General features: G+C 32.9%; 5 protein-coding genes across 6 annotated transcripts; 1 reads left to right on the top strand and 4 right to left on the bottom strand.

Moving 5' to 3' along the window:
• Positions 1–55: 55 nt before the first annotated feature.
• LOC105631671 (EPD1-interacting receptor-like cytoplasmic serine/threonine-protein kinase) lies at positions 56–2,199 on the bottom strand. Its single transcript, XM_012213484.4, has 5 exons — positions 1,639–2,199; positions 1,407–1,542; positions 1,167–1,303; positions 961–1,084; positions 56–881 (listed from the first exon to the last, which is right to left on the bottom strand). Exons 1-5 carry the CDS (start codon positions 2,020–2,022, stop codon positions 277–279), a joined length of 1,386 nt encoding a protein of 461 aa, XP_012068874.2. The 5' UTR covers positions 2,023–2,199; the 3' UTR covers positions 56–276.
• A 3,951-nt stretch (positions 2,200–6,150) lies between these two features.
• On the bottom strand, positions 6,151–13,303 carry PSD (ARM repeat superfamily protein). The gene is made up of 15 exons (XM_012213485.4): positions 11,272–13,303; positions 10,970–11,059; positions 10,718–10,807; positions 10,352–10,456; positions 9,965–10,024; positions 9,636–9,698; positions 9,452–9,547; positions 8,744–8,908; positions 8,320–8,493; positions 8,153–8,218; positions 7,967–8,065; positions 7,337–7,483; positions 6,650–6,850; positions 6,528–6,559; positions 6,151–6,413 (listed from the first exon to the last, which is right to left on the bottom strand). Exons 1-13 carry the CDS (start codon positions 12,994–12,996, stop codon positions 6,761–6,763), a joined length of 2,970 nt encoding a protein of 989 aa, XP_012068875.1. The 5' UTR covers positions 12,997–13,303; the 3' UTR covers positions 6,151–6,413; positions 6,528–6,559; positions 6,650–6,760.
• A 6,357-nt stretch (positions 13,304–19,660) lies between these two features.
• On the top strand, positions 19,661–24,291 carry RSH3 (RELA/SPOT homolog 3). Its single transcript, XM_012213486.4, has 6 exons — positions 19,661–20,913; positions 21,002–21,187; positions 21,921–22,381; positions 22,814–22,972; positions 23,048–23,399; positions 23,816–24,291. The coding sequence occupies exons 1-6, from the start codon at positions 20,164–20,166 to the stop codon at positions 24,122–24,124; spliced, it is 2,217 nt and encodes a 738-aa protein (XP_012068876.2). The 5' UTR covers positions 19,661–20,163; the 3' UTR covers positions 24,125–24,291.
• Positions 24,292–24,644: 353 nt separating this feature from the next.
• Positions 24,645–26,179, bottom strand: TAFII21 (TATA binding protein associated factor 21kDa subunit). 2 transcript variants are annotated; one of them, XM_012213487.4, is made up of 3 exons: positions 25,959–26,179; positions 25,423–25,683; positions 24,645–25,122 (listed from the first exon to the last, which is right to left on the bottom strand). In XM_012213487.4, exons 2-3 carry the CDS (start codon positions 25,678–25,680, stop codon positions 24,853–24,855), a joined length of 528 nt encoding a protein of 175 aa, XP_012068877.1. In that variant the 5' UTR covers positions 25,681–25,683; positions 25,959–26,179; the 3' UTR covers positions 24,645–24,852. The 2 variants fall into 2 exon arrangements, with proteins under 2 accessions (XP_012068877.1, XP_012068878.1); XM_012213488.4 differs by having other exon boundaries at positions 25,998–26,179.
• Positions 26,180–26,672: 493 nt separating this feature from the next.
• LOC149499424 (uncharacterized) lies at positions 26,673–27,386 on the bottom strand. Its single transcript, XM_089720475.1, has one exon. It carries the CDS (start codon positions 27,247–27,249, stop codon positions 26,884–26,886), a length of 366 nt encoding a protein of 121 aa, XP_089576601.1. The 5' UTR covers positions 27,250–27,386; the 3' UTR covers positions 26,673–26,883.
• Between the last annotated feature and the right edge of the window lie 530 nt (positions 27,387–27,916).

Below are 27,916 nucleotides of genomic sequence, written 5' to 3'. Positions count from 1 at the left end.
CCACAATTTTGGCTAGCTTGTACTTTATATTCTGAAGTCTAAATATATGATGAGATGATTGAATGTTTTTCCCCAATACTAATTTTTTAAGCAACATTTTTATTACAGCAACTAGGTTGTTGTTATAGTTACAAGTTACAACTACCTCCATTACTCAACTGCTGAAATTGACAAATTCTCCCAAGAAGAAACGAAAAAAGGAAAAAGAATATAAAATTACAAATGTACAGTATACTCCTCTGCCGATTCCCTTCTTTTGGTTAATGAGGCTTTGTTCTACTGCCTAGGAGAATACAGGCCAGTACGTAATGTTTTGTACAGAGCTGTATCAGAATATACAGCTCTAGATCTCAGTGACTTAATTCGCCGTCTATGGCTCCGACCCTTTTTGTGACTATTACTACTCTTTTCTTTAATTTTCACTTCCTTTTCTTCACATGATTTGTTGTTTCCATCTTTTACTTCCTCATTTACATCACTTTGTTTTTCTTTTTCTTTTCTCTTTTCACTGTTACTTTCTTTCTTCTCCGATTCACTTGAAACAACATAGACAAAAGGTCCAACTGGTATGTCATTTAATTCCAACAGTGGCTCTAAGATCTTAACCACGGCACTCATAGTAGGTCTAGACTTGCAGTGGTGGCTCAGGCATTGATAAGCCAATGCAGCTGCCTTTCTTGCCCCTTCTGTCGAGTACTGACCTTCAAGTCTTGGGTCCATTATTTGGTCAAGCTTATGATGATCCCTTAAAAATGGTCTTGCCCATTTTACTAGGTTTTGCTCTCTTGATGGACGGTTCTTGTCCAAAGATCGCCTACCGGTCAGTAATTCCAAAAGCACAACTCCAAAACTGAATACATCGCTCATAGTTGTCAAGTGACCTACAAGAATTAATTAATTGATTACTTAATATCGGTATTATCCAAATATTGATAACCCAGATTGCGAAATATTAATTACCAGTCATTATATATTCAGGAGCAGCATAGCCTTCAGTGCCCATAACACGAGTAGTTATGTGTGTGTCATCTCCTTGTGGACCATCTGTTGCTAGTCCAAAATCTGAAAGCTTGGCATTATAGTCCTAAAAAAGGAAAAGAAAACATCTTATACCATTTTTTTTGTGTGTGAATATTTTGGTGGATACAAAAAAATAATATACTTACTGAGTCCAGAAGAACATTTGAAGCCTTAAAATCGCGGTATATGACTGTTTTCTCTTCTTCATGAAGGAAAGCAAGGCCTTTTGCAGCTTCAATGGCAATTTTTAGTCTTGTTAACCAAGGCAAGGCTGCAGAATACCCTGCATTGATCAAGAAAATCAAGAAACAGTTTTTAGTATAATTTTTATTTGAAGAAATTTAATTCCAAAAAAAGAAATTTTGTTTTTGCATTAAAATGTTTACTTTTAAATAGCTGGGTTTCCAGGTTGCCTCTCTCCATGTATTCATACACTAAAAGCCTATGCTCATCTTCACAACAGTATCCAATCAAGTTTACAACATGGGGATGCTTTAATTGCCCAAGAAAGATCACTTCAGCCTGTAGGAAAAAGAAATCAATTTACAGTTCAATTTTCATCAAAAAATTAAAAGAAGAAACGATGAATTCTTGAAATGATTATGGGTAATAGCTTACTAGCCACTCTCTATGGCCTTGAGAGCCATCCAAATCCAGAACCTTAACAGCTACAGACTGAGCTTTCAAACCAGGCCTAAGCTTGTCAGTAATAAACCCTTTATAAACAGTTCCAAATCCTCCTTCACCAAGAACATTACTTCTGGAGAATTGATGGGTTATCTTTTCTAATTCTTTGAGAGTAAAAACATGGAGATTAAAGATGGAATTATTTGATAAATCACTAAGTGATAATGGTGAACCAGGGTAACTAAATTCTGATAGAGATAGTCTTTGAGATGTTAATTGATTGGAAGCTTGAACCTTTGGTTCTTGAAATAATGGTTGCTCGATCTTGAAACAAGAAGACAGTAGTAATTTGAAACTGAACTTGTTAGAAGCCATGACTTCAAGAACTTCTGTAAGGTATATGCAAGGCTTCGAGCTTGTCAGCTTGAGTTTGTTATTATATATATATGTAGAGGAGAGGGAAGAAAATGTCGGCTCAGGTAATGAGAAAAGGGAAGGAAGAAAAGAGGATTGGTGCTTCAAAAGTGTGCAGATTTTCAAAAGTTATAAAAAGACAAATAAGGAAGAAGTCTATGGTTTTATGATAACCAACCGATCACCTGTTTTTCCTCACATGGCAAAAAAAATTACCAGGAAATATTCTGATTCCAGAAGAAAGGTACACACACACACACACACACACACACATATATATATATATATATATATATATTAATTAGTTATATTCAGGTTGTATTATTTTAAATTCCCAGGTCGTCCCTGCACTGGCTAGAAACTAGACGAGTTAGAATCTTCCTCTTCACGGTGGCCACTGCTTGACTTTGAACGAAGGAAAAATAACTGTTCATATTCATGACAACGAAAACTAAATTATTTTTAGGGTAAAAATTAATTATTAATTTCTACTGTTTGATAATAAAATTTATTGGTCCTTGAAATTTAGAGACGTTAAATTATTTAGTCCTTCTTTAAAAAAAAAAACATGTTATTTTTGTCAGTAAGTAAGAAGTTAAATATTAATCCAAATAAACATGAAAGATCAAATAGTAATTTTATATTTAATATTAAATGTGGAAAATCAAATGGCAAAAATATATTGAATATTTAAGGGAAAAAAAACTTTTTGAAAGAAATGATTAAAATAAAACATACTTCCTCGGTCTCATTTTGTTTGCTTATTATTATTTTTTTGAATGTCCTAAAATTACAAGGTTTCGAATTTTAGACATGTAAATAATTATTTTTTCCATGATAACTTTTATAATATTTCATTAAGCAAGGGACTTTTATTAATATTTTCAATGAGTTAAGGACAAAAATGGATAAAATAACTTTTGTTGATTAATGTGTCTTATCAAACCATGCAAACAAAAATGGGACGAAGAAAGTATTAAATTAGTAAAGAATCAGTAAATTTATCAAATACTACAAATGTAGAAGTAATTTCCACCGGAACTCAAAGCTAAACAACTAATTACCTATTAATCCCTTTGTGATATGTCCACGAATATATAATATTTTTGTCTATAAATACAAGTCGCTTTGAATATACATAAGAGTAATTAATGAAATTTTCTTAGAATTAATGGAATTTTCTTAATTATACCTATACTTATATTATAAGCAATAACTATTTCCATAATTTTTAAAAGATAATTTAATTAAATCAATAAATATTTTATTATAATTTAAAAGAATTAATTATTTTCCCTTCGTAGTCTAGGAAGCGCTGTATTTCTTGGTAGCTTGGTTTGCAAGTCCTTTGGGGAGTTTGAAAAAAAAAAAAACAAAGAAGGGCCATCGTCATCGCACGCATAGCCTACTTGTATGGAAAAATATGAGTTGCTAGTCCTTTGTGTAAAGCCAGAGTGTGGTGGGCACGTGCCTACCATCCCTATAGTCCAACAACTTGATATTACATTTTTAGAATTTGAACTCAACTTCCATATTCATAATTGTTCTAATTGAAATTCATATTTTTATAATTTTAATATCCTATCAGTCATGATGGGTTGTCTTAAATTCTGAATAACGATAGGGCTTAGGTTTGATCTCATCTGGCGGAATTGCAAGAATTCATGTGGTGAATTTGCCAATGAGCAAAGACATAAGTGATATTGTTTCAGTTTTTCTGTGTTGAAATGGAGGTTTGGTCAAGCGAGAGAGGATGCGATCGATGAATATAATGATGAGAGTTAGATTTTGTGGCTGCCACTCAATTCTTTGATCATGGAATTCAAGTTTAGAACATTATAATTGACCGTCTGTTTAAAAAAAATTGGCCTATTTATATCATGATTAATTCCATATTTTTCATAATTAATATGTGAGTGGCGAATTGGATTCATCAAATAGGGAATGTATAAAATTTATAAATCTCTTCATTATAATACAAAATGCTTTTAAAGGATAATACAACTAATGATTTCAATTCTATTATTAATATAAAAAAATTATAGAAATTAACCAATTTTTTTAAAAATGGTAGAATTAATACTACGATGAAATTTATCAATTATATGATTTATTTTTAAAATTAGTAAAATCTTGAAAATTTTAAATTCTATTAATTAAATTCCATCAATTTAAATAATTTCTTTTTTTTATACTTTATTTTGGTATAGGCGAACTACCGAGCCACGGAATTAAACTTTAAAAAAAGAAATTTCGTCATCAATAATTATATTTTAACCTTCTAAGAAATTATCTATTTCACTCCAAAATCAAAATTTTTTTAAAAAAATTGCATTTTGTCCTCGTATTCCATTTCTAATTTGGATGGACAACATAAATAAGAGAGAAAATTCCCTAAAATAAAATAAAGAGAGAAGAAAAGGAAATCCTTACATTTCCCACAATCAAAAGATAACGTTAATTTCTTGGAAAGCATGCATCAATCCTATCATCTATCAGCAAATTTAATTAATTGGTCATCACCAATAACTTTTAGGTATAAGAGCAATTGTAATAATAATAATAATAATAATAATAATAATAGTAAGGTCGGTCCTTGGCCTACTTACATGGATTTGAAGCCAACGGAAACTTCCTTCAGTTCATATTTCAAGTCTGTTGAACTTTCTTCTAAACCTTATACAAAAGGTAAAGAAGTCAATTCCTATTGACCCAAAAATCAAATCGCTAAACTTTAATTTTGAGCTTCTAAAATCATTTTCTATACATGAGGATTCTAATATCTCATAAACTGAAGAACAATATATATATATATATATATATATATATATATATATATATATATATGTAATGACATCACACGTGCTATTAAACTCAAATTGTATAGAATCATTCGATGGTTCCATGTTCTTGTTATTAATTAATTATTGTAAAATTGTGGGATTTTTTTTTTTTAGTTGAATTTTTGGGCACAGTGACTCGTAAAAGAAAGGGACAAATTGAGAATGCTTGGGGATAAAGTAAAGGGAAAAGCATAACTTTATATGTATCTCTGGCATGAAAAATAAACATTCTTGCTTGACGGGTTATGGGCAAACAGTGTATTTTTTATTTTATATTTACGTTTTTTCTTTATCCTTTATAAATTATTCTAATCAAAGTCTTCCATTGATGCAACTTCAGGTAACAAACAGCCACACTTGTGACAATTCTTCCATATTGGAACTGGATTTTGCTGACGATGATTCTATACCTAAGCATGATGTAATAATTATAAAGTATGAATTACCCAGTGGAAATGAACCCAAAAAAATTGAAATGGTAGCCCATACTATATATGGCCATGTCTAGGTTTACTTGTTTTCCTTTCTTTTTCTTTTTTTAATAATTATGTTTTTCTAATTTTGGTTCATATAAAATCTTGAACTTATATAGTAAATTTAAACGTATTTGAGCCATTTTTTATGAGTTGATAATAAAAGTGGAAATTAATAGTAATAGGTTTTTGTAATTTATGAGAAATATTAAAATTTTAAAAAGATAATAATTGATGCATAAGGAATTTTCTTGTCTCTTTCTCTTGACAGTAACCTTTTTTTTTTTTTTTAAACGTTTTTTGGGTGGTAAAGGAAGAAGGAGGTGGTGGGAGGGGCCAATAGATTATATCATCAAACAAAATTAAGTGGGTAGATTAGATGTTTGATAAGGACCATTTCAAAGTCTACCATAACGTGTGATGAATCCATTCTATTACTTTCTATGCTTTCAAATGAAATCATTTGATTTTATTACAATCTATATTTTATTTTTCCATGTGAAACCGTGGAAATAAGCACCATGCGAAAGAGGCATTGCCATTTTTAGACTAGAAAAAGATCTGTCTTTCACTGCAGAGAAAAATGAAGAGATCAATCAATTACAATGGCCAAAAAGCATAGCTTTCCTGCTTTATTGAGCCAAATTCATTGGATTGCTTATTCGGGTCAGTGGTCAGGTGTTTCAGGATCCTCCAACAGGCTTAGCCTAGCAATAAAAAGATCCAACCTTCTCAATGAACTAAAAAAGGAAATGGATGCAACAGAACATTAATTGCCCTTAAAAGCATAATTATTATGATAGAAAAAAGCACAATGTAATTCGGAGACAAAACTTGTATTTTGCTTTCTACATATTTTATTATCCAAGATATGGCCCAACAAAAACTCCAGCCATTTTCATCAAATACCCTCATCACTACATTGAATATTTGATTACATAAATAAATTACTTTGAAAAACCAAAAAAAAAAATAGTAGCTGCTTTCACAAATCAACTTTTTCGCAATAAAGAAACTTGTTGCCGTCAATATACACCTTGCAAAAAAGTAATTCAGAAACAAATCAGTCATCATACATGAATCAATTAATTCGAAGAAATCCAACTACAATTTGGATTTGAAGTAAAAGAGGAGTGCAGTACACAAATACCTCATTTAAACATGATATTTACACGGGAAATCCTGCAAAATTGATTTGTATAAGTATAATAAATACACAAAAAAAGGATATGTTCCCACAAGATGACAAGAGGCTCGCAAGTTCTTACACACCTTGGCTCAACCTGACTCGATTGCCACATAAAACAAAAAGAACACAGCACTTTTCCGTGTAACAATCGCATGCTTTTGCAAAAAACGCAACATGGTTTATCTTTGGTGCTGCTATCTGAAAACAAGACTTCCGTTCTGTTGGAGCCTTAGATTTTCAATGAGTGATTGGTAGAATGATTTCAATGCCTTAAAATCACTACCCTGCATAAATAAACATCAAAAGCATAGAGCACAAATTAGAATAGTTGAGAAAACCAATCATATATAGATGAAGCACATTAGAGCTAGGATTTTCCACAACACAGACTCTATCTGAAGCCCTCCATAATCACTCAATTCAATATCTAACCCAAGTCATCCAAGAAGAACAGAGGATTATATATGGCATCCATGACATTTGACAACAAAATTAGCCTTCCATACAATTATGTATAGAGTAAGATCTCTAGGAACAAACTGAGAGAACTTTTTGGTTATCACGAGCATGAAAGTTCCAATAACACAGACTATAAGAAGAGCCAATGAGTAACTCTTACAAAAACTGGCACTTAAATGTGAAGTAAAAGCAGAGTCCACAATTTATGTCTGGAAAGTCACAAATACAACTACTTGATAATACATGAAATAGCTAGAGAGAGTTAGGAAACAATAAATATTGAGCAACAAAATTAGATTCCATAAAATTACCTGCAACTTTTGGCAGTACTGCTGTGCCAATTCTTGAGGGCAATGCGTAGATGGAAGACCTTTTGATACAAAATGAACAAGAAAATCATTACCAAACTTCTCATACATGACCTTCTGTGCCTGTACGATTTCTCCAAACAAAACAAGCTGCCACACAGACCCATTACAGCATCATCAATAGCAAGTACAAAGCACTACACATATGAATACAGATTTTATCTGGTGAACTTATGGGGCTAGCTGGAGTTCTCAGATTAGTATCCCACCCATATTTGCCATAAAAAGAAATTTGAAAACTATGGCAGAAAATGAAGTTGTCAACGGCATCATTAAGCAGGTGATAAATCAGTCTAGTTCCCTTGCAGGGATTAACATATAAAAAGGGGAGGAATAAAGAGGAAGGGGTACCAAAGATAGAATACACAGGGGCCTGGGGAAAGGCAATTAATATCTAAGATTAAAGTGGCAATTAATATCTGGGATTAAATGTATCAGATGCAAATGAAGGAGGACAATGTAATGTACATCATTCTGAGGACAAATATTATTTGACAAAGCGAAGAATACGCAAACTGTTTGCTTTCATTTTCCCAATAAAGAGAATAAAAAAATCTATAGCATAATACTCACAGTATTTGCGTCTTGGAACTCAAAGGATTTGTCAAGCACACTATACAGACAACAGTTTGTTGCAAAGGCCTCAATTATGAAACTTTGAAAACCAGGCACCTGAACGTATTTAGACACATTAAAGCAATAAAACCCTCAACATAAATAGAACTAACAACTAGAAATTAAAGAGACAGAGATACAAACCTTTTCTTCAACATGAGGTTTGGAACACCAATCTTTAATTAATCTAATGAATATCTGTACACATGCCTGAATTACAGAGGGATCAAAATATCACATCAAGTTCACAATAGTTGTAATATTTAGAAGGCCTAATCCTTAAACTCATTAAAATAAAATGGTAGACCCACCTTTCTTACAAGAATATCCTTGTGATTACAAGCTGTACGCAGTAGTAATTGCATCAGTGGATCCAAGTAGCCCCTACTTTGAGGTGAAATGAAGACTGAAGACAGATCATGTGTAGCTATCACATGAAGAAAAGTATACAGTGTTTTCTGAAGTTCTTGTAGTTCACGCATTTCCTGCAAGAGAGTCAAAGGGCCATGATAGAAATTATTAGTTACTTAAGAATTAATATCGGAAAACAGCATGCTTCATATCACAACATATGTCCTTGGAATAACAGATAGATAATAATGTGAAAGCAACAACTCAAGTTTTAAGTACCAAAACTTTAAAAACCATTTATGCGATACAAATGCTGCTGGCAAGAGATCTTAGTCAACTATAACTTACGGATTAAGAAATATTGCTGGGGTATTATTTCCATACCTCAGTATTGGTTCCAGGTCCTGAAGGAAATGCATCTTTTGGAATAACATTAAATATTCTGCCAGCAACGGCTGGAAAAACTTCGTCCACTATGTCACGAACTGAGGTGTTGAATTTGCAAATAAGTTGATTGAGTAGTACAAGAAAACTAACCATTTCCTTTGGCTGCAATACAAAATATTATAAAATCAGGTCTTCACATTGTCACGTTATCACTTGTGAGAGAAGGTGTAATTAGCATGGTTATTGTGATTCACACGTCCATGAAAATTTTCATCAAGTTTCCACACCCTGACTTGGGCAAAAGGAAAACACTTCCTTATCATGTGAAATATATCGTAAAGACATTAACTAGATTAAAAGCTGCATATCAAAAAAGGATGATATCACAGAAAGGAGACATAAAGAGGTCGATCTTAGATAACTAAACTGCATCTAGATGGTCCATCACAGTACAACATTGTCCAAGACTTGATGAGAGTTTCTTTATGAGGAACACATTCACCCTATTCAAGTGCCCTGACCACCACACCATGTAAGGCCAGCGCAAGGCAGATCATTAATCCCATCCAATCCCATTGTCATGCCAATGGCAACTGAATATTACTTAAAAAATAAGAAGGGCGTTAATTATGACCAAGAAAATGTTAAAAGTAGAAGCTGACATTGTAAACAAATTTCATAGACTCGTAATAGTTTCAATTATACCTCACATTCCGCAAGCAATTGCTCCAATGCCTTTGGCAGGTATGGAAATACAGAAGCCCCTAAAGTGTCCACCATCCTATGTATAAAGGATGTCACCTGCATGCATGAATATTAGTTTAGGCTTTATTTATAGTCCAGGAAATTTAAAAGAAAGCACTCCCATTGTTCCATATCTTATTCTTACCTTAATCCGGAGAGGCTCTACCTTTGGGAAAACAACAAGAATTTGTAGAAGAATATCCAAAGTCTGGAACACATGGAAACCAGAATTTTAACACAGAAAATGAAGAGCAATAACAAAGCATAGTATCATATATGCTTTCTACTAGAAACTAGCATCTATATTTACAATAATAAACTAGGAAACAAACATGAACCACTTTCTTGATCATAAAAAGATGAAATGATGAAAAATTGAGCCAATATTCATGAACTCTTTGGGTTTTACAAATTGAAGCAGGCTTAGCATGTAGTGCACAGAATGTAATAAACAATATAAATCAGAATACCTACCTGCTTAAACATGAGACCTATTGCAGGACGACTAGCATTTACAAGACGCTCACTGAAACCCTGGATTACAAATTGAAACTGTGAGGACAAACTGCATATCTAAGAAACAAATTTCCCATGAAAAATTAAAGAACTTAACAAGAAGCTTCAAAACATGCTTGAGATGTTCTGTGTAACTGACTAAATTAATGAAAAAATTCACACAACCTAAAACATCTTAGATTAAAATGATTAAGCTGCCATGAAGATCCATCATATCATAATTTATTTACTTTATCTAATTTAATAAATAATTGATTTCATCTTAAGTAGAAATAATAGTATAAAAAGGAAGTTTCTGAACCAAAGTCAAATAGCATTTTTTAAGGCTAAAGAATAAGAAAGAACCTTGCTAAGTGCATTGATTGCCATGATTATTTGCTGAATATTTATGATTTTTGCAGGACACTCTTCTGAATTTAGCACTTTGGCATTCATAAGCAAAATCTCAACCTGTATTAAACAAAAAATTCAAAATGAAACAGGAATGGTTGCACAATTAGGCATGTGTAACATATATATGAGCAGACCACTTCAGATACCAAATTACACGTTCTCTGTTTATCAACAATGCACGTGAAGCAGTAAGCATTTTTCTTTACAAAACTAACATAAAGAATTAGCTGGTATAATTAAGGAATACAAAGTTAAATATGCAGTGGGAAGGCAATGCTAAAAATAAAATTTTCAAGCTGCTGCAAAGTTAGTTATAACCTGGTGACATAGAGGCGTGAGCAATGAAGAGAGATAGTCAGCTTGTTTTTGCAGTGGTACATCTTCCATACCAATCAACAAGCCAATCGCCTGTGAATAATTAGCAATTAAACTTTCTACCAATTAAAACAAAAATCAATATTTGCATATCTGTATTTTGAAAATGAGGCTCCACGTTTCTGTGTGGTTTGTGCATGTGTATCTAATCCAGAAAAATAAGACGAAAGAGTGAGAGAAGGATGAAGCAGGAACCTCAAAAATGTGGCTACCATCTTCAGGTCCGGAAAATTCATTAGCTGTATATTCCATACTTGTACACCGAGTAACTGTATCTTGGAGACTCTATCCATTCATAGTAACAAATCAAAAACTGTTCAAGTCAAGACGATATATATATATATATATATATATATATATATATATATATATATATATATATATATATATATATATATATATATATATAGAGAGAGAGAGAGAGAGAGAGAGAGAGAGAGAGAGAGTTTAATAGAGGAGATTGATTGTCAGAAGAAAGTAGATGATTTAATTAGTACCTGTAAGATTGTCTCTATGAAAGGCACAAGCTTTGATTTCAACAGTTTCACCACCCTCATGAACAAATAACTTGCTCTACGACTTACATGGATGTTTGGATGGTGTATTCCTCTCTCATCTAGAAAGGCAGCCAGAACCATGGGGATATATTGTGTATTCTCCTGAACAAACTTCAAATATCTGGTCATTGTCTCCAAATACACAAGAGCAACTAACCTATTAGAATGGCAAGGAAACCTTGCTGAAAGGAGCATTGACACTAATTCACCCAAAAGTCCATTTCCAGTTCTCATGGCTTCATCACTTAATGATTCTCCAAGAGCATACAAAAGAGAAAGAGCAGCTTCCACCTCTTCAGCATTTATTTCGGATGAAGAAGAAACAGCACTAGCTAAAGAATTTCTGATAAATATTTGAGTAACCTCTGGTGCCACACGGCCCACACTACGCAGCAACACAAACAGGTCCTTTCTAAATTCAACCATCCTATCTTCTTCTTCTCTTCCTATCTTATCCAAGAGATCAAGATTACTCCTGTACATAGGATCATAGTGAACTTGCGTACGGATGACTTCTAATATCTGACCCACATAATGTGCTTGTTTCTCCCTTAATGGAGAAAGGCTCTTCATAGTGGCAACATAACCTGAAAGAAATTGAACAATACTAAAGGTAGTGTCCACTTCGCAATTCTGCATTACATAGAAAACTGAGGGCAAAACCTCATCCAAAAGCCCCAGTGAAACCCCCTTGGCATCTTCTGTAGTCACCCGTTTATAGCATTCCAAAACCTCCGCAGCATACCCAGTAATTAATGCAGCTATCTTTGAAACCAACTCTGAGTCGCTATCCCCAGTTGCCAAGGAAAATACCCTATTGATTTGAAGAGAGTGCAATATTCTTAACTTTGATTGTGGATCCATCCTCTTAGAAACCACAGCCAACAGACACCCAGCAGCTGCACCTTGAAGCTGCTCAAATTCTCCATCAACCAGTATCAACTCAAATAACAACGGAATAAAAGCATCATTCACAATCAATCCAATATCAATCCATGAAATATACCTCCTCATCGAATCTAACACACTTGAACAGAGCTCTGGATCAGAACTCCTATACATAGAGACAATGTCATACCATGCTCTAACAATCTGGCTCACACATTGCTGCCTCATTGCATCCTTAACACTCCCTGCCACTCCCAACTCTTCAGGAGTCCGAGGATAATCTAAACTAATTAATTCATCATCCAGTGCATTCAAAACCCGGCAAAACATATCTATAACTGTAGCCCCTTTACTTAAACGGGGCAAAAAATCAATAAACACTGAGGACCAAATTGATGGATACTCAAAATAAATCAAAGTAACCAAAACTTGAGCAAGTTTATTCTTTATAAATGCAGGACCCTCTAAAACCCTAACAGCATTACTGTCATCCATCACATCAAAACAACACATAGAAAAAACTGATTTCCTAACAAAATCCTTCTCTTCTAAACTTAAAAGAGCATACTTTGCACTAATAACCTCATGTAGAGTCTGTAAACACCAAAACTGAACTTGAATAAGATTGCAAAAACACAATTTCTCAACACATATCCTGCATATATTCGGGGTTTCCTTAATTTGCTGACAAAAAGAAACTGCTTGTGATTTTAAAGCCGAATCAACAGTTCCCGATTCATCGAAACTTATAAGTATTGCTTTTTCAAGATCATCCATTGATTATAATAACAGTAGAAACACAAAACCCAATTAATCAATTTTCCGTTGGAGAGGATTTTTATTACTTCTCGTTTCGGGTTCAAAGAGTTCTGAGAAGCTTACCTTGATAGATCTTTTTATATTAATGTATGTAAACTGTAGGAGCAAGGATTTGGACTAGGGCTTTTAGAAGAGAAAGCGAAAACCCTAGAAGCGTATTTTGGATTGTGATTAATTTATAGTTTTGCAAGTTGCCAGGGAAAGAAAACATGCGAAAACAAGGGAACCGTCAGTGACGAGGCAGAGAGAAGGAGAAGAAGAGAAGAGTGCTGCCAGCGACTTAAAATTACTAAATTAACCCTGTCTTCCGTCGAGGAGAAGATGGGCCTTTTTGTTTTATTTTGTTTTGTTTTAAAGGCCCATTATATAGATGCAACGGGCAAGGAAGAATAAGGACTTATTTGGTACAAGGTGACCAAATTAATGAATGTGGTGTGGATACCAAATTTCATGTCACACGTGGACTTTATATTAGGAGATATATTTCACATATTTTCACATGATATGCAAATAAATATAATTATTGAATACTTATTAACTAAAATTTAATGCGAATAAATTAAGCGATAACACATAAATTCACCTATGTATTTATTATGCAAAATTTAATATGAAAAATCTTATCGAATTTTTATTTATATTTTGAAATTAAATATTTTAATTTATAAAATTATATCTATTAAATATTTTAAATTGACATGTTCAATATTATATTTGTAAAATTAAAGTAAATATTAAATAATTTAAAATATAAAAATTATTATTTAAAAAATTAAATAGGAATTTAGTATTTTTTTATATAAAAATAAAAAAAATTAAAAATTATTATTATTAGTATAATGAATTTTACAATATATCTTCTCAAAAAAAAAATTACAATATAACCAAAATCCTTAACTTTTAAGGATATTTTCGATTCGCGTAAAGTTTAGAGTGCTATAATAATTTTTTTATGAAATGTATAGCGATGGATTTATATAATTGTGTTAAATCATTTTGCAAATGTAAAATCAATTTTTATTTAAAGTTTTTATTTAATATTGAAAGAAGAAAATCATTAAAAAAAAAACCATTAATTGACCAAATATACATCTCCTGTCCAACCTTTTTCTTTCATGAAGCTATGATCACAGGGGGGGAAGAGCACCAAATGTTAGGGCCTTGGTATTTGAGGCTTGTAGCCCAATCTAAATGCATAACCCTTTGGGCCTCATTGCTTGGATCACCAACTTGTGCCCACAACAAGTTCATAGGTCCAGGAAATAAGATTTTGTTTTTTTTATTTAGGGAAATTCAGATCTCGTTGGGCAGTCTGGTATAGTTATATTTGTGTCGTAAGTAGTTGTTGGATCATGAATTTAATAAATGAATTTTGAAATAAGATTAATTTCGTAATTTTAGAAACATTATAAGAATATTTATAATACAAAAAAGGTTATCTAATACGTACGTTTTCTTTCTTAAAATGATAAATATTTTTGTATTAAATTCATTGTAATCAAAGCATTTTACAAATATTATTATGTATAGTAAAATAAAAATTGACAATATATGAAGAAAATGGGAATAAATAATAGTACAAACCAAAATTAAAAAGCAAAAGAAAAATCGAACGGTGGCGTGCCCGCAAAGCACCAAAAAATCATGCGTGGATTTAGCTTGCACGCTTCAAGTACACTCTCTTAGTCCATTTCCCATACGCAAAACTCATTCATTATTGGCTTTTTACAATTGTTAGCTTTGCCTTATTATGCATGTGATTCTTGCCCAAGTTAACCATTTTTTCCTTTCATATTGGAATAATTTAGGTCACATCAAAGTCCCAATCCCTAACTTCTCATTTTTAATTTTATTTTATTTTTTTTTAATTTAACTTAAAATTTAGACGTTTGAAAGATATTTACGTGAATATTATTCATGAAAATATATATTAAAATCAAAAAAAAAAAATTTTATTATAACTCTTAAGAATGATATTAACATAACAATCAATTCAGATAGTGACCTTTTTTTTTAGAGTAAAAACTATAATAATAATAAACCGTTTATACAAATAATAAAAAAATACAATCTTTATTTGAAGTATCTGATTGAGTTGATGGATCGTAATATTTGTGTTGTAGGCGATCATTTGCTCCACTTGGTGACTATTCATAGACACTATTTAAATTTCTTCCTTTCATTGTAGCAGAGATCTATAACTATCCAAATAATAAAAGACGCTAGACAAAATCGCTATAATAGGAATAATAAAAACTCATAACAAAATCTGTGAATAAAATCTCAATAAATCTGCAGCAATAAATCCTAATATTTGAACGATAATAACTCAGTATATAGATATAAGGATTATTTAAAAAAAAATAAATAAATCAAAAGGGAAAAAGCGCTACCCATGAGAATTTACCTGTGGCCACTGTGAAAGAATAAAATAGAACTTTTAAATTTTAAATTGAGAGAGAGGCATTAATTTTAAGAATACCCTATTAGTCCGTGACTATTTGAATGGGGTTAAGGTACTAAAATAGGTAGCTGCTACTCATATTTTTCAGAGAGAGACTTTTCTTATAGGTTGATTTAAATGAATATGACCCAAGATCTACTTCTAGAAATGAGCTTTTTAGTCAACTAATATAAGTTTAATTAATGTTTAATGGTGGACTAATTAAATCATAACTAATGAACTTCTCAGTCCAACTTGTTAATAGCAATTTTTCTATTGAAATGTTCATCAAATTTGATCAGTCATCATATTTAGTTCTTATGAATTGAACATTTCAAACTAGACAAAATGTATTTTGATTGTACTGACTAGGCATGTTTTTCTGTCACTTTCTTTCTTTCCTTCCATTTTCGATACTGGCAAACATGCCCTTAGTAAACATACCCTTTGTATAGTCAGAAAATTTAATCCTATGGACTGTAGAGTCTATATACTTTTCTATAAGATCAAGTAAACATTGCTTTATGTTCTTTTTTTTTTTTTTTAAACCAAATATATAGATTAATTTTGCAGGCTATGATCGATTCTATGTGTAACCTTTACGCGATGGAATTGATGCAAAGTGAACAAATAATATAAGAGAAAGAGGGTCCATGCTTGACGTGGCAAGATGACCTTAATGTGGAAAATGAGGACGTAAATAGTAGAGGAGAGGGAAGAGAATATGACTTTTCTTTTCTACTTTCTTTTTTGTGTTTGGCAATAAAGAAAAGTGGGGAAAAAAGAAAAAAAAAATGGAAAATAGGGGGAATCTGAGGTCGGCTAATACGAACAAGTGGAAATGAGCAGAAAATGTATAGGACAAGGTGAAGATGTGAAATATTAATATTTTTATTTTCTGTAATTTTATGAGTCCCTTTTCACGAGTTTCATACATCTTATTTTAGTTTTATGGATCATATTTTCATTTATCATGAAAATATTATGCATAAATATATTAATTATTATTCGTTAAAAGCATAATTAGAAAGTTTATATACTATTTATCAAAAGATGTATGCATTATTAATTTTTTTATAATATAAATTACTTAAAAACAAAATATTTATTATTTTAATCTCTTTATTTTTTCGTAATTAAACTGGTTTGAAGTTGTAAGCCTCACACGAGTCGAAGAAGCGAAGCTCTAAGCTATTCCACTGAACTCGGCTTTATGTGCAACCTATGTCAACAAACTCGGCTAACCACTTTAGCCTCACCGCAATACATTTGACTTTTGACCAGCCAGGTTCAGAGACCATGTCAATAGAAGACACACAAATCTAAACCATACATATCATTGACTCACGTGGCTCCTACATAGATTCCCAATAATTCAACGGCTAAGATGCGTTTCGTTCTTAATAGTACAGTCAGAGCCTCCACATCATATAAAACAGAGTTGGGAATAGGAGCGGCTCAAGTTGCGGTGCGGATGAGTTGAGTCAGCAGTGCAATAAACTCGTGCAGTGAGCGTGACAGCCCGTGATGGTAGCCAACAAAACCCGCACCTAGCAGCTGTCGGCTGAGGACAAGTGTAGGTGGCGCAAGTTGACCATGTGGCGTTGATGGCTGCTCAAGTCGCACCACGTGGTGCGCACTGTGCTTCACGGAACCTGAAATTAACGTAAAAAGACAATAAAAGAATCAAGAAATTTGAAGGGAGGAGTCCTTATCATGCACTAGCAAAGTTCTACAGCACCTCTCGAAGGTGGTGGAGTGGAGTGAGCTCTCACCCTTTTCCCTGCTAATTCTCAATACTACCCTTTTATTTCAACTATTAAAAAAAAAGGTTGGTCGAGTGAAATATTTTGAAATAATAATTCTATTTGAAATTACAAAATCACAAAATTTATTATTAATCTTATGTTTTCTATTTAATGAAACTACAAATTTTAATTATTCTCTGTGATTGAAATTAAGATAAAAAATAATGCATAAATTACAACAATGGGCAAACTTGGATGTATTTTTACAACTTTAAATAATTATTTTAACCGCAATTTAAGTTTTATATTTACATTATAAGATTTCCTATTTTTTATATACTCTCGGTGTTATTATCATCTTCCCAAAGTATATAAAAAAATTGTTTTCATATTTTAGCTACACGTAATTTATAATTTATTCTCTAATTTATTGAAAATAATAATTCAGTAATAAGAATTTTAAACGTGTCAAATTGAATACATAAAGGAAAAATGAAAGGCCTAAATATTTACAACCAATGAGAGGGACTTTTGGGAGATGGAAGTTAAGAGTTAGGACCATATAATAAGGTTAGATAATACAACTACTTAAACGTAATTACATTTCTTTTTTTTTTTTTTTTTAACAATTACATTTCTAGTTACATAAACATTATTTTATTAGCTTTATATTAATTTTAAAATTTTAAATTCTATGAAAATTATAATTGACATTATTTTATTTATTTGCCAAAAGACAAAATATACAGTAAAATAAAAAATAAAAAAAAAGAAATTTGTAAGGAATGAAAATATTCTTCTACGCGATGCACCAAGATTAAGTGTACCAAAATCCACTGTAACAAAATCCGGGATTTTTATAAAGATTCAAACCCAGAGGATTCCTCATCCTCAAATTGATTCTTGCAGCACCATAGAGAAAATAAAAATTAGAAAAAAAAAAAATATCAGCATATGTGGACCCCAATCCAGGTTGGATGTCATCTAGAAGCAAATTGCCTCGGGAGACAAATCCTTCAAATGGAAAACAACAATCCAATTGAGTTCCAATGCTATTGCCATTCCAACAACAATCCAATTGGGTATTAAAATAATAATAAACACAGGATTAAGAAAATTGTTTACTAAATTTTAAAATAGGATTAAAGGGATAAGGTCATCATAATTATGGCAAGATAAAGTAAATTAGGGATGATGATTCAATTTGATGCATTGAAATTAGCCATAAAACAATAATTAATTAATTAATTAATAGAATATGGTGAACCCCAAAAGCCTCTTTGCTGACTTTATATATCATAGTATTTGTTTAATGAAGTTTGTTTGTCATCTTTTATTTATTTATTAATTCTTCTTACTATTTGTTGTCTTCCTTCCTAGAAAGACTGTGTCATATCCAAAACCAATAATTAATTAGTATTTTAGTTAATTTTTCATTAGTTAGAAATTAAATTTTCTCCATGTTTGCTATAAATGATTAGTCTCTCGTCAAACAGTTAAATTGAAATAAAAAAATATTACGTATTTTTATTATTACTTATTTTGCGTATTTTTATTTGTCATTATTAGAAGTTATTTTATTCAAATTTATCCATTATTTTTTATGATATATTAATTAATTTTTCTAAATCGGTTGTTGTTTCTATTAATTGTAAAATCTGTATTATTATCTTAAATAATAATTTAGTCAAATTAAAAAATATTTTATCTATAACAATGTACAAATAATTTATCAGACAACATATGAAAAACCAAACATTTAATTTATTGGATTAATATTAATATTTAATAAAAATATGGAGCCACTAAATTATAAATCAAAATTTGATATATATTATATAATTGTCCAGAATTTAATATTTATTGTCTTTTATTCATTTTACAGAGTACTAATTATGTTGTATTTGCTATTTTTGAAATGCAAGAAAGGTGGTTTTAAGTAATGACAGACTATTTTAGGTTAAAGATTTTCTATAGAAAGGAAAAAAAAAAAATTGAAATTGACTAATATTTCATATTATCATTATTTCTATTTTGAGATGGACAGATATTAATTCCTTAATCACAGCTTAATATAATGAAATTTGAAGGTGCATTTGGCTTCCACAGTTGTAATTTACATATAATTCTATTTAATTACCTAAGAAATTGGAAAATATTGGGCTTTGTCTTGCAATTATAAAACAAGAAAGCTGTTTTAGTAAGAACTTACTTTAAATAAACATGGAAAAAATGGAAAATTGATAAAAATAAGGAAAAAATAGGATAGGAGTATTATGATATTATTCTAATAATAAAAATAAAATAAATAAATGATAAAATCCAGTTGCACAATGCCGTTATTTGTGTTGATCACTGAGGGCAATCCCGTACTTTCACTGTTCCTTTCCATGGACGCTAAGCAATTAAAGAGCAGAGGAAGAGAGGAATGAAATTGTCACATAAAATCAAAGAAAAAGAAGCTCTTTTCATTACTGTTTCTCTCTCTCTCTGTGTACAAAATCCAACCTTTTTTGACTCTTATTTGCTTTCAATTTTAGGGTTAATTTCTGTAAATTCTCTCTAGTTCACTTCTCTTTCTGTGTTCATTCCTAAAGTCAAAAGCAAAAATCTTTATAAATTTGCGTATACAGTAGCTCTTGTTCTTATTCTTCTTCTTTATATCTCCAGAACAAGAAACTTCCTCTCCAATTTTTCATTGTTTTGTTGCTTGTCTAGATATTAAACTATAAAACAGTGTTGCTTTTCCTGGGTTTTCACCCATCAAGATCCAATTTGATGTATAGAAAAAATAGTGGCTCCTTATTAAAAAGAGAGAATCTTTGATAAAATTGTATGTTTCGGACGAAAATAGTGGGTCTTTGTTAAAATTCGATTTAAGTGAACAATTTGCTTGATTTGGGTTCTTTTGGGTTTGTGATCTAAACCAAAACCATGGCCGTTTCAACAATAGCTTTATATGCGAGCCCACCTAGCAGTGTCTGTTCAGCTCCGCACCCATGCCAAATCAACGCTCATGCGACTTATGATTTTGATTTGAACTCAAGATCTTCATCAACAGCTTCGTCTAGTGCATCTTCTTCGCAGAAATCTGTGGTCGGAGGCCTGTCGTGTTTGTTTTCTTCTTCAACTGCAAAACATTCGTCGTTTTCAGCTGACAGAGAGGAGTTAGGGTCTTTGTGGCGTGATAGAGCAGAGGATTTGAAGGAATTGAGCGGTTCATTTCGCTTTTCACCCAGCAAATATATAGGTGGGTCTTCTTTGAAGAGGGATCAGAGTCCAATTTCGGTGTTGCAAGGTCCAGTCTCGTGTTCTAGTAGTCCTCCTATGAGGATTGCTCGTGAAAGGAGTACTGATGTGGGTTTCCAGAGCTCAATTCATGGCTCATTTCGCAGTGGGGCTAATGGGTTGTTTGATGGGTTTGTGGGACATGCCTTGGGATCCTGCGTTGATTATGATTCGCCAGCGCCAACTTTTGAGGTTCCTAATACTGTAAATGATATGGGTTCTTCATCTGTTGCTGTGGATGAATTGACATTTAACATGGAAGATACTTTTGTGGAAGCTAATAACGAGCCCTATGCAAAAGATTTGCTGTTAGGTGCACAACTGAGGCACAAAATATTTTGTGAAGACTTTGTAATTAAGGCTTTTTATGAGGCTGAGAAAGCACATAGAGGACAGGTAAAGTAGAGTTTGAATTTTAATTGGATTTTATCGTTTCATAGTAGTCTTGTGGGCTTGAGAATATATGTTTGTTGTTTTCTCATAGGTGCGAGCAAGTGGAGATCCATATTTGCAGCATTGTGTGGAGACTGCAGTTTTGCTCGCAACGATTGGGGCTAACTCTACAGTGGTTGCTGCAGGGCTTTTACATGACACTGTTGATGATTCTTTTTTAAGTTATGACTATATATTTAGGACATTTGGAGCAGGGGTAGCCGATTTGGTGGAAGGGGTAAGAGGCTGGGCTCTTGATATTTAATTCGTCATGAAAGATGTTAATTTATGTTTTTCTTGCATCGAGTATAAATAGATGATTCACAATCATTAATCATGTGCATTGCTTAATGTCTTCTTTAGTTGGGTCCAAAAATTTACTGCTAACAAATATAAAAGAAGTTTACTATGTCATATTTAGGCTTGATTCTTGTCTTTCAGGATTGTTAGTGGATGGAAGAGCTCTTTTATATCCTTCCTACCAATGAAAGTTTGTATAAACTGGGATGGTTTTGGCTGTCATATTGTGCCTTGAAATTTTCTTTACTCTAAATTTCTATTTTTATTTATTAATTTGACATCATAAAAACGTCTTGCTAACTTGTTTTTGAAACTCTTGTTACCCTTAAAAATGAACTAGACTCGGGCTTCTGTTAACTTTTCCTTTTCACTTGCTGCTTGATGTTTATAAGCATTATAGACACTAACATTTCTATGCCAACATGTAGAAAGTGATCTAAATTGTGCATTTTAATGGGATCTCTGATAGCTTTCTAGGCAGTCACATTATCCTAGAGCAGCTATATTGATAAAATCTTGAAGCTCATGCTTGTCTTGTCGATTAAGGTTCCATCAAATGAAGCATCAAAAAAATATTTGAAAGAACTACTTCCTTTTGTATTGTTGTTAATGCAAGGATTGAGCTAATATAGTCAAAGCATCTAATATGGTTCTTTTTGGCATTCAATCAGGTCTCCAAGCTAAGTCACTTGAGTAAGCTTGCACGCGAGAACAATACGGCAAACAAGACAGTTGAAGCAGATCGCTTGCATACCATGTTCCTTGCGATGGCTGATGCCAGGGCTGTTCTGATAAAGTTAGCGGATCGATTACATAATATGATGACATTAGATGCATTGCCTTTGATCAAGCAACAGAGATTTGCTAAGGAGACTCTGGAGATATTTGCACCATTGGCAAATCGTTTAGGGATCTCTAGTTGGAAAGAGCAACTAGAAAATCTATGTTTTAAGTATCTCAATCCAGATCAACATAGAGATTTGTCCTCTAGACTTGTGGAGTCCTTTGATGAGGCCATGATTACTTCTGCAACAGAGAAATTAGAGCATGCTCTTAAGGATGAAAACATTTCGTACCATGTTCTGTCTGGACGGCATAAAAGCTTGTATAGCATTTATTGCAAAATGTTGAAGTATGCTCTCTCTCTCCATCTATCTATTTGCACACACACGCTTCCATTTGCTTGTAATGGGAAACATGTCTTTTAAGCAAAGATCTTCAGACAATGTGTGATAAAAATAAAAATGGAAATTATGGTGCTTGGAAGACTCACAATGCTTACTTTCTGACATTTATACTCAACCAAGATTGACTTGAGTTGATCTCCACCTTACTAGGCATTATTGCTGTTGCTGCAGCTTTTGCATTTAGAATCTACGAATTATAGGCCTCTTGATTTTTTTGATTGCCGCAGATTCATGTACCAAAGCATGCTTGAAATGTTGTTAAAAAATAATGAAGATGAAAATAAAATTTTGCACCATTGACTTTGGAAAGTCTTATGTACTTAAATATTATTAAGTGTAATTTTCCATAATGTTGTATGGTTTTCAATTTTGTATAGGAAGAAGCTGAATGTGGATGAGATTCATGATATTCATGGACTTCGACTGATTGTTGAAAACAAGGAAGATTGTTATAAGGCATTAGGAGTTGTTCACCAGCTATGGTCTGAAGTACCTGGAAAATTTAAAGACTACATAAGTCACCCCAAGTTCAATGGGTATGTTTTGGCTTATTAGTTCATGTGATACAGATTATATTATTTTTTCTTACTAACTTTAATTTTAATATGTAGGTATCAATCTCTCCATACTGTAGTAAGAGCTGAAGGCATGGTGCCAATTGAAGTTCAAATTCGGACAAAGGAGATGCATTTGCAGGCTGAGTTTGGTTTTGCGGCTCATTGGAGATACAAGGAAGGTGATTGCGAGCACTCCTCATTTGTGCTTCAGATGGTTGAATGGGCACGATGGGTTGTCACATGGCACTGTGAGACAATGAGCAAAGATCGATCTTGCATTAGCTATGCTGATTCCATAAAGCCTCCCTGTGCATTTCCTACACATTCTGATGATTGTCCATATTCTTACATGCCGCAATGCAGCGAGGGTGGACCTCTCTTTGTCATTATGATTGATAATGATAAGGTTTGTTTCCTTCTTTTCCATGGGTTTACTCATAGTAGTTCAACACAGGTTTTGTATTGGAGTGTAAATTATTTAGTACAGGTCCATGCAACCTCATTAAAGTGAGTATAGTGAGCATACAAGTCAATCTTCTCTTCACACTTAATAGTGCTTTGGGTAGTAATTAGAGTTTTTGGTATCTAAAATTGAATGATAATGTTTAATGTGCTTGGCAATGCAAAATAAAAGAGCACTGACATGTTTTATTAGGATTTTCTTTTTTCAACCAATTGCGTTTCGTTTATTCTTAAGAGAGGTAATGGACGCCAAACAGTCGTGTGTCCAAACCAATTTGTGTGAATGGTGATGCACAGAGTTAACGAAATTATACTGACGTAGGTGCTTATTGAAGATGTGTACTTCTGTGAATGTTGCAGATGTCAGTTCAAGAATTTCCTGCAAACTCAACTGTGATGGATTTGCTGCAAAGGGCTGGTCGGGGAAGCTCAAGATGGTCTCCTTATCGGTTCCCTGTGAAGGAAGAGTTGAGGCCTAGGTTGAATCACAAGCCATTAAATGATCCTACATGCAAGCTGAAGATGGGGGATGTGGTGGAGCTGACTCCAGCCATACCCGACAAATCTTTGACAGAGTGCAGGGAAGAGTTCCAGCGCATGTATGACCGAGGATTGACCACTGTCTCAAGCACAGCAGCTGCTAGTGGGGTGGCTGGGTTGAGAAGTTGACCATTAAGTGATTGGCCCTCAAGTAGTATACCATTTAATGACGATTGGTTATTCTTGTATGTACATATGTTTGTATAGAACAGCTACATGTTTCTGGTGATGAAGACACAGTGACTAACTGTATTCAAAAATAGAGCCAAAAAAGATTGATTTTGAAGTTCTCAAAATGAATGCTGGCTTCTGTTCTTTTTTATTTTAAGCTTTGTAATTTGCATATTGATCAATGGAATTGAACTATTTTCAGTTTCTAAAAGAAAATGCTGAAGTAAACGTGCTGTAGTTTCATGGCCTTAAAAGAAAAAGTAATAATAGCGTAGAAATCATCCAGAAATTATTCATCGACTGTCTGAATCAAACCGTTCCCCTCGCCTTTCTTGGTAGTCACAGCTGACCCCCTTTGTTTTAATATCGTGTTTGAAAGCTCTTGAATGCTTCAATTATTTCAAACCAAGCAAACAAAGACAGAAGACATGATCAAACAATTTGTGCCAAAAAGGGAACGAGAAAATACACTGACTGCTGTATATCAACTAAATTTTCATAAAAGCGAGAATGGTTGAATACACAAACCGATTACATGAAGAAAAAAGGACAAATTACTGAGTTCCCCTTCAACATTTCTTTCTTAATTGGTACACCACTCAATTCCTCTTGGTATACATCTAGGACATCCTTCTCAATACCGGTCATGATGCTATAAACCTCTAAACTGGGAGGGTGTGAAATTCTCACTTGGAACGTTTGGTAAGAGGAAAAGATACTCTTTGAGGATTATTGTGTGGGACATCTGTCTTTGGTTCTTGAGATGGGTTAGGATCAGCACTTTCTTCATCATCCTCAGTTTCTTCTACTGCCTGGGCAGGCTGCTTCTTTGGGATAGCCAGTTGGTAGTTTGGACTAATCAAGGTGTCCTGCTCTGGTGGAAGTGGGATACCAGGTCCAGCTATTGACTTGGGCAATGGGATTTTGTTTCTGTTTCTAGCCAATTCTAGTAAAACCTGATGAATTGCAGTGCAAAGATGTTAGGCATACCCATAATTCATCAGAGAGAAACAAAGAAACAAACACGATACATCCAAGCAAATATAATGTCTTCTACAATGCATTTTAATTCAAGTTCAGGGATCAAAGAATCCTATGATATGAATGACAATGTAAAGATAATTCAGCCACTTTCCTCCAATTTCAACACCACAACATGTAAAACTGAGGATGGTTGGGTAAGTGAAAAGCCTCTAGTATAGTGGATAACCAAAAAATGAAGAACAAGATTTCTAGTACTACAGATCACTACTTACTTCTCTTGGTGGCGGTTGTGAGAAGCTGAAATTAACTTTTGACTGAATAGCAAGCTTAACATCATCACAATCAATTGAAGATTTGCCAGCATGCTCCGAGTAAACCTGGGCATCTGTCAATACATCAACAACATAACGATACCATAGCTCCAAAAACTGGTGTATAACACGAGGTTCATAATCCTCCACACCCATTGATTTGAGTAGGGACTTTACGATCTTTGCATCTCTTGGCAAGTCCTCATCTCCCTCTGCCATTCTCTGCACAAGATCCAAAAGCCAAGCAATCAACAAAAGAAATATAGCAGAAGACCTATGTCCATAAATACCAAGCTCTAACATAAATTGAGAGGTCATCTACAGATTCAATTCCATATTCAACAGATATAAAAAAAGGGCAAAAATTACAATAGAAATTTCGTTAAATTAGCATCATTATAAAAGAAAAGAGCAAACTTTTTAGCTGTTCAATTCGAACAACTCTATTTTCAAAGGTATTTAGACAAAAAAAATAAAAAAGAAACACCGAGTATTACCTGGTCTTCGATTTAAAAAGTGGGAATCAGAGACCTCACCTTCTGAGGAGAAACAGTGAGTGATGGCTCCGGTGTTTTTTTTTTTTTTTTCCGGAAATCGGTCAGAGAACAGAAATGATTTTACGAAGTACCTCCGGCAAGAGCTCCGATTACACGTGAGAGAGAAGTTGCTCGAAGAGAGAGAAGGGATGATAAGAATTTGGGTATTGGCCTTTAGGGCTAAACTACTACAAATTATACAATTCAACAGAAAACTCTCTCTGTCGGACCATGACCAGTCCAAAACGTATAGCCCATGACCGGTCGTTTATGTTGTTTGAATAATGTGATTAAGAGATAAGAAGCCCAGAGAAAGGCCCAAGCGGACCATAAAAAAAAAGTAATATACGTCGTCGTTTCCATAGTGGGAGGGCGACGACAGGGAAAAGTTCCTGTCGTTCCAAAAGACCAAAAGTTTTCCTTGGTTGTTAAATGACAAATATTTGTTACAAGCAGCAGCGAGGAGGAGATTAAGTAGAAGTAAAATTTTGCATTTCCTAAACTCCTGATTGTTAAATTGGAAGAATTTTACATTATCATTTCATTCGTAAAGGCAATTTTCTCTGCACTTTTACACTACCAGGTAATACACAAGGACAAAAATCATGATGAACATGAATTTCAATTCAATTTGTTGAAGTTTAGACTTCAATTGTATGAACAAGAAAACTAATATTAGTATGCTCAATAACAGCTTTATTCAGATATTGGAATGTTACCGCATACATCCACCCTTCTCAGAGTCCAGACACGCTGGATATTTCGTGCACTGTATCGCAAAAAAAAAAAAGAACATTACTGCAGGTATTACAATCTCCAGCAGCTGTAGCAAAAACACTCACATACATACAACACATATATAGCCTCATTAAAATAAATATATTATCTATCTCCAAAAGAATTCTTGGACAGATTCTTGCCATGAGAGCACAAGCATTAGCATAACTAAAATTCCAGCAAGTCCCCAAGAAGAGCTTCCAATTCTAAGAACCCAGGAAGGATCTGGACAAGGGATTAATGATTCTCGTCTTTGAACTGATGATGTTGAAGTAGTTCTAATGGCTATAATTAATCCACCAAGAACCATTGGAAGAACAAATCCAGAGCTCCATTTTGTCTCATAAAACCGCAGCGAATCTGTTTTTCGATTCACATACAATGGTGATAGTACTACTGCTGAAACTAGAGCCAACACCAAAGCTAGTCCTCTTTGTGATGAATTTTGGCTGCTGTAATTATTGTAGATAGCCATTGGTGAGACTCAAATTGCAGGTTGGTTTTTTTCTAATAGAAGAAACCAACTGAATGTTGAATTTATAGGAAGGAGAAGGAAGGAAGGAGTGAAGGAATCTATGTGGAAAGATGATAATCCGATGACCAAAAAGTAATTAGCAAACAGACAGCCGTCCAAAAAGTGAAGGTATAAAGAAGCTAAAATCTTGAAAGAATGTGAAGGTAGCGGTAAAAGAAATGGTAAAGAAAGAGATAGGATAGCCTTGGAAGTAAGGTATCTTTCAATTATTTGACGTTGTGTTCATATGTAAAAGAAAATGGTGACGGAAAGATTTGAAAAAAAATAAATAATAAAAAGCAATATTTTTTAAATTTTCTAATCATTCATGTTTAGGCTCTTAAGTAAGAAATTTTTATTCTTAAATGGAGTACAAATAATAAATTTGATCGAGTTTAAAGAGACATTTTACTATATAGTCTTCACGCTGTTGTCTTTATTATTATTTAATTTTTATTTGAAATGCTTGATACATATAAAATCATTAACATAAAACATTTTATTCAGTATTTCACCTTAAAAAATGACTGTAATGAATTTTTTAAATCTCTTATCCAACAAAATTACTAATTAAAGGATGAGCAATACTATAATTTTCACCTTGAAAACATGATTTTTTTTTCACATG

This window comes from Jatropha curcas, chromosome 1, assembly GCF_041381405.1.
Source record: "Jatropha curcas cultivar XTBG-Jc1 chromosome 1, XTBG_Jcur_1.0, whole genome shotgun sequence".
Classification (NCBI taxonomy): Eukaryota; Viridiplantae; Streptophyta; class Magnoliopsida; order Malpighiales; family Euphorbiaceae; genus Jatropha; species Jatropha curcas.
The sequence above is the reverse complement of the archived record's forward strand: the minus strand, read 5'-3'. Positions and strand labels throughout refer to the sequence as shown.

Bases quoted from the DNA above. Each gene is read 5' to 3' on its own strand.
- LOC149499424 (XM_089720475.1), bottom strand. From the start codon at position 27,249: ATGGCTATCTACAATAATTACAGCAGCCAAAATTCATCACAAAGAGGA.
- TAFII21 (XM_012213487.4), bottom strand. From the start codon at position 25,680: ATGGCAGAGGGAGATGAGGACTTGCCAAGAGATGCAAAGATCGTAAAG. The intron at 25,123-25,422 runs GTAAGTAGTGAT...GCAATTCATCAG, and splicing joins CACAACCGCCACCAAGAGAA to GTTTTACTAGAATTGGCTAG.
- LOC105631671 (XM_012213484.4), bottom strand. From the start codon at position 2,022: ATGGCTTCTAACAAGTTCAGTTTCAAATTACTACTGTCTTCTTGTTTC. The intron at 1,543-1,638 runs GTAAGCTATTAC...TTTTTCCTACAG, and splicing joins AAGGCCATAGAGAGTGGCTA to GCTGAAGTGATCTTTCTTGG. The intron at 1,085-1,166 runs GTAAGTATATTA...TTCCTTTTTTAG, and splicing joins CAAATGTTCTTCTGGACTCA to GACTATAATGCCAAGCTTTC.
- RSH3 (XM_012213486.4), top strand. From the start codon at position 20,164: ATGGCCGTTTCAACAATAGCTTTATATGCGAGCCCACCTAGCAGTGTC. The intron at 22,973-23,047 runs GTATGTTTTGGC...TTTAATATGTAG, and splicing joins AGTCACCCCAAGTTCAATGG to GTATCAATCTCTCCATACTG. The intron at 23,400-23,815 runs GTTTGTTTCCTT...TGAATGTTGCAG, and splicing joins TTATGATTGATAATGATAAG to ATGTCAGTTCAAGAATTTCC.
- PSD (XM_012213485.4), bottom strand. From the start codon at position 12,996: ATGGATGATCTTGAAAAAGCAATACTTATAAGTTTCGATGAATCGGGA. The intron at 9,699-9,964 runs GTAGGTATTCTG...CATGTGTTCCAG, and splicing joins TAGGTCTCATGTTTAAGCAG to ACTTTGGATATTCTTCTACA. The intron at 8,066-8,152 runs GTTTGTATCTCT...AAATACGTTCAG, and splicing joins AACCTCATGTTGAAGAAAAG to GTGCCTGGTTTTCAAAGTTT.